The sequence below is a fragment of the Phragmites australis genome, chromosome 8 (genome assembly GCF_958298935.1).
Source record: "Phragmites australis chromosome 8, lpPhrAust1.1, whole genome shotgun sequence".
Lineage (NCBI taxonomy): Eukaryota > Viridiplantae > Streptophyta > Magnoliopsida > Poales > Poaceae > Phragmites > Phragmites australis.
Genome location: NC_084928.1, coordinates 9661929 through 9673617, shown reverse-complemented (window position 1 = coordinate 9673617; position 11689 = coordinate 9661929). Strand labels below are relative to the sequence as shown.

The window sequence follows — 11689 nt, the reverse complement described above, 5'->3', positions numbered from 1 at the left end:
GATAAAAAAATTTCTTATCATGATTATCCTGATAATAGAAGAGTTAGTACTTTACCAGCCCGTGCTTAGTGCTATAGACCACAAGCCATCTTCCTCTAACTACAATGAGTGCTCAGTGCTCTACCAACCTATGCAAAGAAAAATCAATGACACAATTTGTTCCAAATTAAGGGTGTCATCAAAGAATGTTCGATTCACATCATTATCGATGGAGAAAGTTGCAACAACTTGGTGAGCATCGATTTAGTAGAGAAGTTAGCACTGCCTACACGACAAAACCCATATCTATACTACATTCAATGGTTCAACAACAGCAGTAAGATTAAGGTAACACGAACGGTGAGAGTACACTTTGCTTTGGGTTCATATCATGATTTTGTTGATTGTGATGTTGTGCCTATGCAAGCTTGTTCCATATTATTAGGTAGGTCATGGAAGTATGATAAAGATTGTGTGCATCATGGTAAAACTAATCAATACTCTCTCATGCATCAAGGAAAGAAAATTGTGTTACATCATTTGACTCCTGAACATATTGTTAAAAATGATCATGCTAGAGTTAGTAGAGAGAAAAATCAGAAGTGATCTAAAACTGAAAATCATATTGTAGCAAAAGAATTTAAGCAAACATAAGAAGAAAGATAAACCTACTACAACTAAGAAAGAAGAGATTAAACTGAAAGGTTTGAGTTTCCTTGCTAGGAAATCTGATATGCATGAATATGATGCTAGTAATTCCGTTTGCTATGCTTTCGTGTGCAAAGAAGCTTTGTTTTTATTTGAGGATATGATTGCTTCTTTGCCTCCTGCTATCGCTAACATTTTGCAGGAGTATAGTGATGTTTTCCCAAAAGACATACCAACGGGATTACCACCGATATGTGGGATTGAGCACCAAATTCTTCTAATCCCCGGTGCCTCGCTGCCCAACCGTGCACCATACTAAACCAATCCAAAGTAGACCAAGGAGATTCAGCGCCAAGTACAAGAGCTTCTTGATAAAGGGTACGTGTGTGAATCACATAGACTATGTGTTGTTCCTATTATTCTATTTCCTAAAAAAGATAGTTCATGGCGTATGTGTGTAGATTATAGAGCTATCAATAAAATTACTATCTGTTATCATCATCCTATTCCTAGGTTAGATGATATGCTTAATGAACTGAGTGGCTCTACTATGTTCTCCAAGGTTGATTTGCATAGTGGCTATCATCAAATTCACATGAAATTAGGAGATGAATGGAAAACAGCGTTCAAAACTAAGTTTGTTTTATATGAGTGGCTGATTATGCTATTTGGTCTGACTAACACCCCTAGTACCTTTATGATGTTGATGAACAAGGTTTTGCGTGATTTCATTGGTAAATTTGTGGTAGTATACTTCGATGGTATTCTAATATATAGCACATCTATAGACAAACATATTGAACATCTACATGTTGTTTTTTATGCTCTACGAAATGCACGTTTAACCTCGAGAAGTGCATCTTTTGCACCAATCAAGTATCGTTTCTTAGCTATGTTGTGACTCCGTAGGGAATTGAAATTGATAAAGCCAAGATCAAAGCTATTCAGAGTTGGCTGACCTCAACAGCGGTCACCTAGGTGCGAAATTTTTTAGGACTTGTTAGATTCTATCATCGCTCTGTGAAGGATTTTAGTACAATTTCTACACCTATGAATGAGCTTACGAAGAAGGATGTTCCATTCATTTGGAGTGACGCACAAGAAGAAGCCTTTACGGTATTGAAAGATCAGTTGACACATACTACTTTACTGTAGCTTGAATGCGATGCTCATGGCATAGGACTTGGTGGTGTTTTATTGCAAGAAGGCAAACCAGTAGCTTATTGTAGTGACTATTCGACTTATGATAAGGAATTATATGCTTTAATTTGAGATTTGGAAACATGGCAACATTATTTTTGGCCTAGAGAATTTGTTTGTACATTCTGATTATGAGTCTTTGATTATGAGTCTTTAAAGCATATTAAAAGTCAAAGTAAACTGAATTGTAGGCATGATAAGTGGGTTGAATTCATTGAGTTTTTTTCCCTATGTCATCAAACACAAAAAGGGTAAATAAAATGTTATTATATATGCTTTGTCTCATCGATATACCATGCTTTCACAACTTGACTTCAAAATGGTTGGACTTGAAACCATTAAAGATTGATGTGCTCATGATATTTATTTCAATGATATCTTACTGAATTGCAAAGATGGAAGGACCTGGAACAAGTTCTTCATTAATAAAGGATTTTTGTTTTGCGCTAACAAGCTGCATATCCCAGATAGCTCCGTTCATATTTTGTTGTTATAGGAGGCACATAGTGGTGCACTAATAGGACACTTCGGTGTCAAGAAAACGGAGGGCATACTTGCTGACCACTTATTATGTCAGAAGATGAGGCGGGACATTGAGCGATTCGTTTCTTGCTGCACTACATGTCAAAAAAGCTAAGTCACAACTTAATCAGCATGGTTTATATATGCTTCTCCCTAATCCTACTACTCATTGGGAAGATATATCGATGGACTTTGTTTTAGGACTGCTAGAACCAAGAAGGGGAGGGATAATACCTTTGTGGTTGTGGATCAATTTTCTAAGATGGCACATTTTATTCCATGCTATAAGAACAATAATGCTACAAATGTTGCTGATTTATTCTTTCCTAAAAATGATCAATTGCATGGTATACCTAATATTATAGTTTCAGATCGTGATGTGAAATTCCTTAGACACTTTTGGAGAACCTTATGGATAAAATTAGGGATTAAGCTATTATTTTCTACTACTGGTCATCCCTAAACTGATGGATAAACTAAAGTTGTTAATAGAATATTATCTACAATGTTTAGAGTTGTGTTGAAAAATAATTTGAAAATGTGGAAAAAAATGTTTACCTCATATTGATTTTGCTTATAATTGTTTGTTGCATTCTACTACAAAGATGTGCTCTTTTCAAATCGTTTATGGTTTTTTACCTCGTGCTCCAATTGATTTATTACCTATTCCAACTTCTGAGAAGGTAAATTATGATGCTAAGAAACATATTGAATTGATCCTAAAAATGTATGAGACAACTAAGGAGAATATAGAGCGCATGAATGCTAAGTATAAACTTGATGATGATCTGGGAAGGAAACATGTTACTTTTGAACCTGGTGATCTTGTTTGGTTGCATTTGAGAAAGGATAGATTCCCTAATTTGAGAAAATCTAAACTGATGCCTCGAGTTGATGGTCATTTTAAAATTATTGAGAAGATTAATCATAATGCATACGAGCTTGAGTTGCCTACATATTTTGAGGTTAATCCCACATTTAATGTTAAAGCCATATTTGGAAGAAGATGATGAATTACCGTTGAGGATGACTTCAATTAAAGAAGAGGATGATGATGTTGGCAACACTGCTGTGATTACACACACTACAAGTAATCGTCCAGAATCTGTTGTTATTGCACCATTGCAAGGTCCTATGACATGAGCTCGTGCACGTTAATTAAATCATGAGGTGAGCTTGTTCCTCTATATTCATAACCATATTTATGAGGATAGGATGCTACTAAATAATTTTTTGTATTGTCTTGTTAATAAAAAATATGAGAGAAGACAGCTCAAGTCGGACCTTTATTGGGAATTGTCGGAGCTTGTCATAATTCAAGTCTAGTTCCTACTCGTTCTCCTATAGTGAGAAGGTCAGATTCTGAGTTCCAAACAAGCTAGTTGGGTTCCACAGACTCCAAATTTGTTTCGGATTCAACAAATAGTCGTGCAACAAAAGGAATATATCTTTGTCATATGGAATCAAATGGAAGTATTTAGCCACAAATGGAAAGATTACATTGTGATCTTTCCAACGGATCCAACCTCATTAACAGATTCCTCGTGAGCGACTCGAAAACCTCAAAACGAGTCGACATTGTAACAGATAGAGTTAGAGTCGGCTTTTGTTTTCTTAGTTTGTCTTGTAGCATCTAGTGGGCTTGCATGCCCATAAATAGTGGTCAGGTGCGGCTAGAATAGTTGAGTTTTGTTGGAGCATAGTTTTGCTTAGGGCCAAACAACATTGTCTCTAGTTGCATCTTGCGACTACATAGTTTACTACTTTGCATAACTCCATATCAATATATCATTTTTCATCTATATTCGCGATTTCAGATTGCCTTCTATTATTCTTGCTTGTTCTTCGGTTGCTTGTAGGGATAAGAACTTCGTGTTCAGGCTAAACATGCCTACGACAAGGTCAGTAACTTCCAAGAGTTGGCTTATTGATTGCCAAGGCGCTACGTCATCGTACAAGTATAGTCGGATTGTTAAAATCATATCCACCAAACTGACGTGTGTTTCTCATAAAAAGATCAAGATACCATCTTCATATCACATTGGCTAAGGAACCTCTAGCGGAAGGACCTTACAACATGCGTGATGGAGTATTGTGGTACAAGGGAAGAATATGGGTCAGGTGGAATGAAAAGGCGAACAAGAATTGCTAGGAGCTGTCCACACAGGGGCTATAGGGGGACATTCAGGAATTGAAGCTACATACCAAAGAGCTAAGCAACACTTTGCGTGGCCGGGAATGAAGAATTCAGTGAAGCAATTCATGAATGCTTGCCATGTTTGTAAGCAGTGAAGTCGTATCTGGCAAGATACCTAGGACTACTTCGACCTCTACCGATACTAGAGCATTCTTGGCAAGTGGTGACACTCGACTTCATCAAAGGTTTGTCGCTATCGAACCGATTCAATTTCATCCTTGTCATGGTCGACAAATTTTTTAAGTATGCGCATTTCCTTCCATTGGCTAACCCATTCACGTCCTTGCAAGTTACATGGGCTGCTGCAAGCATTGTGGAAGGAGTTGTTTCATTCGGCGCGCACTGAATTGCAAATGAGTTCCACGTATCACCGTGAGACGGATGGATAGATGGAGCGTGTGAAAAACGGAGACGTACTTATGCTGCTTAGTTCATGCCTATCAGCGGCAATGGAGTTCGTGGGTGGCCCTCGCACAGTTCTGGTACAATACTACGTACCATTAATCGCTCTAACCATAAGCAAACATTTCGATATTTCGGTCCATTTCATGTAACACAACGTGTCGGAAAGGTGGCCTACAAGCTGCAACTGTCGGACGAGTGCTGAATCCATCCCATGGTGCTTGTGTCGCAACTAAAGAAAGCGCTGCATCTGACAAAGAAGTGTGTGGGATCCCTGTCGACACCGACGACAGCTGAGGAGAGTTACCAGGTGCCGGAGGAGATCCTGGAGCAGCGGCTACACAAGTGTCAGTGCGATGGATGGGACTGTCACATTGGCTTGCTACTTGGGAGGACCTGTCCACCATGAAGCACCGCTTCCCGGATACACCGGCTTGGGGGCAAGTCACGGCTGAAGGAGAGGGAAATGTCACTGTTCATGGGACAATAAGTGCAAGATAGACTACAATGGCATCGACTACAACAAAGGAAGCCTCAAGCCCAGAACCATTGAAGGAAAACGGGCTGAGAAGAAAACAGCCCAATAGTCGATGGAGCCTAAATGAAGAGGAGAGGGAGGCATGAGTCCTGACGATATATGTGTGTGCCGGAGAGGAGAGGGAGGCAAGGATGAACTGAATTGTCAAAACCCAAAACCTCTATTGCTATCTGAAATCCTAATCTCGTGCTCCTCTTCCCAGTCTTGCCTATCGTTCTTGTTACACATTCCCACACCATGATAAGAATCTCAGATGACTCTCACGTCTTTTTTTCCAGTGGCAACGTTGGTCAATCGGATCAGGACCGACCTCTGCTACTGAGTATGTTGGTGCGTCCCCATCCAGTCATTGTCTTCGTCTCCGTCTCCGGCATAACCCCGCCGACCACCGCACAGGATCTGTAGGAATGACATGGGATGCAGCATTGTCAGTGTCATGTTTACAAACAAATGAGGTGCCTGCTGCTATCTATACTCAGCAGATCACGAGGGTTGCAAGCATAATCCAATGATCGGCAGATGATTCAGGGGACGACGCAACCGAAAAATCGAACCCGAGACAGACAATATCCTAGTTTTGATGTTTACGCTGAAGTACTAGTATATGGAATGGGGGTGATGCTAAATTGCTACACGTACAATATACTGTTCATGTTCTACTTTCTATATACTCTGTCGTAATGTCCATTTAACCTGGACAAGTTAAGATAATCAGTGCAAATAACAACAGTATTTTAGTAGAGATAATATGAAATTTGACATGAATTTTGCAGCAAATTAAGTGTCTAATTCCAGTGGAAGCTCTGTATAACCTGTTCTTTCTGCATAACCTGTGGAAGTTCTGAACCAAACGATCAGCCAAAAAATATGCTGTCTAGCAGATACAAATTGCTAAACCGACCAGCCAAGAATTTGCTTTCTGGTAGTACCAAATATTTTTGGTGGACGAATGCTCTTGAAAATTTCTTCAGCTTTCGTGAACTAATTACTCCATTATTGTTCGCTAATGCCAGCCAAAAGCCTGAGGTGCTGCCAGACGTGCCAGGGATTAACAGTAGCAGTAACATCACAACAGTGTCACATACTGACAGCACTGAGGTGGAAGCAAGGTCTAAAGGAAACGCTGACCTTCTGACAGCACGGAGATGAAAGCCGGTGAGTCAAACAAAACCAGAACGCGACTATTCATTCAATAGCGAGCCTCCAATTTTTGTTCAGTTGTTCTTGTCCGTTTCAATCACGCCTGAGGCTGGTCTTTGCTCATGAACTGCTGCACCCCAGAAAAAACAGTGCTCGTAGTGCTCAAAGCCTGAATGAAACCGGAGCCCACCAGTATTCACGTCGAGAACAGTGTTGTGAACCAGCATCAGCCAGCCTTATCTGCTCAACGGTAGGACCTGCGACCTGGAGCTAGTGGGACCTGAGACCTGCAAAATATTTGAAATGAAGAACATCTTTGAGACCAGTCATGAACATGGAAATGGAGATCCGGAGAACCAATCACAAAGCAGCTGTCTCAAATGTCAGAACAAAACAATACTGCAGCTTTTCAGATCTGAATATTAACAACAACTATTTAATGAAATAATGAAATAGATCTATTTCGCACAGCAAGAACTGTCAGCATGAGTTGCTTCACATCGCAGATCCCAGTGCAAAATGCCGGATATATATTGCATGTGGCACATGATACCTGTTCATCTGATCAGTAGAGGCATTTGGGGCAGGCACTTCATAAAGCATTCTGATTAAAATTAACAAAGACAGAATGAACACATTATATGACACTGAATTCTACTTCACTAAGCAACTCCTTTTATATCTCAGCAGAATACTGTATCATGAAAACCCTTGGTTCCACTCAAACTGGTCACTATCTAGTCCACCACAAGATGCATTGAGCTAAAGTAAGATAATTGAGTTGTATATCATATCAATGCACAAAGAGAGCCAACAGAGACCGAATGGTCACCCTTCCACAGAGATGGAGCACCAATGCAAAAGGTGTTAGCTCCCCTTTACCAACTTGCCGGTTGATATCTCAACAAATTTGTGCATCTTACATTTGACAGACAAGGAAATCAAATGGAGTCAATATCACGAATTGAAAGTGAGCAAAAAAGAAATCAAAGTACCTGCGAATCACCGACACTACACTAAAATGGTAAGAGTACAAACAGTTGGTTATCTGTAAATATGGACATAAATAAATACTGAATGTTACTTAAGCTGACACATCAATACTTTGAGCATTATGGGCTTCTGGTTGCCCAGGAATGAAAGAAAGCAGTATGAATTTCTTTCTACTCATACCAACACTTTTCCCGTTTTTTAGTAAAGAGATTCTTGAAAGAGAGGATGTAAAATCTACAAAGTGCTCTTCAAAGGAAAAGACATTGAGAAAGGTAGCAGATGACTGACGGGCTAAAAGCAAAAGAAATATGCTTACTCTGAGGATGCAGGCTCAATCATTAGAATTTCCTGTACATGTCAATCACTGTGCTCATCAGAAGGATGAAGAGGGGAATATCATGAATCTATCGCCTATTAGCATGGATTCAAATTTTATGAAGTTTCTACCTTAACCTCAATTTACAAAGCTAAACAATACAAGACCATTGGCTGTTGTTCTGCTTAAGAGTCAAAATACACTTGTCAATACACGCAAAATATACAGGAGATCAGGACCACTAAGTATGCAACAGTAGCTTAACTAGAGCATCTATAGCCAAAAATGTGTAGGGAGAACACAAGAAAAAATTGTGCGATATCTGAAACTTCCTCTACTATCATAAAGGGCAAAAGGCATTCTATTCAGAGGAAAATTAAGGTGAATACAGAACCTTGACTTCAGTGCTTGAAGAATTTTTTAGCTGCCAAAAGGCATTTCCATGGGAACATGATATATTTGCAGCCAAGTATGAGAAAACAGAACTACAATGCCAGGGGCCAAAAATAATTTTAAAGAAGTCAATTCCTTCTACTAGTGCTTGAACTGTTAACTTTGATAAGTACTTGTTGCACATAATAGTAACATTTGTTTTTCCATAATTCGGAACACAAATAGTATTTTAATGTGTACCATAATCCGATTTTTTTTTTTTAAAAAAACACACACGTTCTGTTAACGGATGGAGAAGGTACAGGTCAATGTCAGCTATACTCTGATCAATCAAATAAGGGAAATTGCAGAAATATAAACGGTAGCAACAGACCAATACAAAATAAAAGGCAGACCAGATATCACATCATCCTAAGTCATCACAATATACATAGTGCAACTGACTAAGCTGGTATGACTACCAAAAGTTATGCCCCCAATGAGATTCACGCATTCAAAATCAGCATATGAAATTAGACAAGAAAAATACTAGAGGTAAGAAATTAAGTGAGCAACACTAACAAAAGAAAACATTAGCTACTATCAAAGTACACTAGTACAGAGTCAAATGTTTGATGTATCCCCAGCGCCTCCTTTCTTCATCCATGGAAGGCTCCCTGCATCCGAACAATCATCCGACCCAGCAGGTAGCTTGCCCTTCAGATTAGACCACTGCCAAATCTTCGACACGGAGAAACTCTCCCCTTTGTTCCGTGCGCAAATCTTCTTCCCTTCCATAATGTCGGCATTGATCGAACTTAACCCAGAAGGCATTCCTCTCATCACACCACCAGCACCATTTCTAATCTGGCCAGGCTGGAGAGCTACCCGGAGCTCAGAAGTGCCAAGAACATACTGATAGGTGCCCATGGAAAAGCATCTCCTTCCATCCAAGCTACTGCTGCAACTCTCCCCTTGATCCCTAGTCAACACACTAGCATTGGCGTTGCCACCTTCCACAGCACCCTGGGTCCCGACATTCTTGAACTTCCCGAGCCTCACAGGGAACACTCTCTTCTCAGCCACTGGCGTCTGTGCCACCCCTGAAGCCTTCTGCCCAGGCAATTCAAACCCGTCATCACACTCTTCGGACAGCCGCCCTTCCTCCAGCCTCTCCTCGAAATCGAACATCGGGTTGTCCTCGGCCATGAGCCCTGGGACGAAGAGCACCCCGCGGCAGAGCGGGCACGTCGAGTTGGAGAGCAGCCACGTGTCGATGCAATTGAGGTGGAACGCGTGCCCGCACAGCGGCAGCAGCCGGAGCCGGTCCTCGGCGTCGAACTCGCACAGGCACACCGCGCAGTCAAACGGCTCCTTGTCGCCGTCGCCGCAGCAGCCCACGACGATCTCCCGGTAAGCGAACACGGGCAGCGCGTCGATGAACGCCTGGTCCAGCCCAGAGTCGTGGAGGTGGAACAGCTGTTGCAGCTGCCGCTGCAGCGCCGCGTCCGCCCCCGCCTCCCCTCCCGCCCCCCGCGCCGACGCCGACGCAGCCGCCGAACCCCCTTGGCCGCGGCGCTGCTGCTTCTTCATGAGCAGCCGCACCAGGAGGTGGAGCAGGCCGGAGATGAAGAACACCACAGCGAGAATCACGATGATGAACAGCACCGCGGGGCTAATCTTCCCTCCTCCCCGACCCGAACCTTGCACCGGCGGCGGCGGCGGCGGGGTGGCGAGGCCACCGTAAGGGAGCGCGTCCCTGACGATGCCGGCGCCATAGAGGTGGCGCGGGGCGAAGGATCCGGACGAAGAGGCCGCCACTTCAGCCATGCCTGCTACGAACTCGGATTGCGAGACCGCCCCCGCATCTCATCGGATCCCGCAGGCCAAAGATGCGATCTTTGAAAGAAACCAGCGATCCCTGGCTGGAAAAGATGCAGGGAAGTCGCACCTAAAAGCGGCGGGCTCCGACGCGGCCCAGCAAGCGGACAAGGCGCTAGGGACCAAGAAACCTGAAACCCTCGGGACAGGAGATTTCGGATGGGGCAGACGGGGGAGCGAAGCCGCGGAGAAGGGAGGGGGGACTGCGGGGGGTCGCTCGCTGTTGCGACTTGCGAGCCGGGTGGGGAGCGGGGAGTGGTGCGAGCGCACGAGCTGGGACGGCGAAAGCGACGGCAGCCGAGTGAGCTTTTGGATTTGGGCGTGTTTGCGGGGTGCGTGTGCGCGTCGCTCTCGGCCGCGGCGCTCGTTTGTTTGGATTCACAGGTCGCGCGGCCGCGGGGTGCGAGGCCGCGAGGGCAGTGGCACGGGCCCCTTCGTGTCGTGTCTGTGACCGGCCGGCTGACGGGGTTTGGGGGCTCTTCACTACGACCCTGTAATGGCCGCTGTGGGACAGCGGGCAGGTAGGTCTATTACGAGTGGTGGAGCCGCGAGAGCACAAACTACATGTTTGCCGGTGAATGGTGGGTGGAGTTAGAGGAATCGTGGAAAATGACCTTCACAGACACGTTAGATTTTTGGGAGGGTGATGGGCGGCCAATAAAAGGAGTGAGAAGCGACCAAATGCGCTGGCGCCTGTGAGGGGAGGAAAGAAAGAGACGATGGAGAGTAGAGCCGTACCATTTGTAAATCATTCAAGACACGAGTTTTGGTACGATCCAACGCACGGCATGATACAAAATATTTTGGATCGGGTCGGCATGCCACGAATACAAAGGCCGTACCGTGTCTAAGATCTTGGCACAGTCAACGTGCTGCCACAGCAAAAAAGGGCACGACACAATTTACATGACCATTTCCCGTGCTTATAATCTAATCTCTCTGATACAAAGTGTGAAACACTAATAGAGATATGTGAGTATGAGAGACATAAGTGTGAGATGATAAGAGATAAATATGTAAGCATTACCAGGCAATATGGAACATGTGTGAGTATGAGAGATATAAGTGTGAGATGATAAAAAATAAATATGTAAGTATTGTCAGACGATATGGAGCAAGGCCGTGCCTGAGCCGATATGGCACGACGTGCTAAGAATCGTGTTTGGGTCTTCCTGAAGTCGATTCTTGCCGACATGGCATGGCATGGCATGATGGACCGATCGTGTCTAGTGAACATGGCACGACGTGGTATGAGACACGATGAGATCGTGTCCGGCCGTGCCGTGCCTATGTTGTGCCGACCCACCATGCCGCTCTCTCGATCTAGGTACATCCTATGGCTTCGTGCTGTGTTGGCCCGATCCAGCTTGGCTCGGGTCGTGGCATGTCTCGGGTCATGCCTACAGTACCGTGTCTCAGGTTGGCCGAGTAGACACGACCAATTTAGACAGCATTAGCATATAAGTTGAGTCGAAGCAAGGTTTAACAAAAGTAAATGGTG

General features: G+C 43.5%; 1 protein-coding gene across 1 annotated transcript; it reads right to left on the bottom strand.

The window, feature by feature from the left end:
• Positions 1–8651: 8651 nt before the first annotated feature.
• On the bottom strand, positions 8652–10526 carry LOC133926573 (RING-H2 finger protein ATL46-like). Its single transcript, XM_062372579.1, has one exon. It carries the CDS (start codon positions 10135–10137, stop codon positions 8932–8934), a length of 1206 nt encoding a protein of 401 aa, XP_062228563.1. The 5' UTR covers positions 10138–10526; the 3' UTR covers positions 8652–8931.
• Positions 10527–11689: the final 1163 nt, after the last annotated feature.

What these genes read in the sequence shown, in the direction of transcription:
- LOC133926573 (XM_062372579.1), bottom strand. Translation starts at nt 10,137, where the DNA reads ATGGCTGAAGTGGCGGCCTCTTCGTCCGGATCCTTCGCCCCGCGCCAC.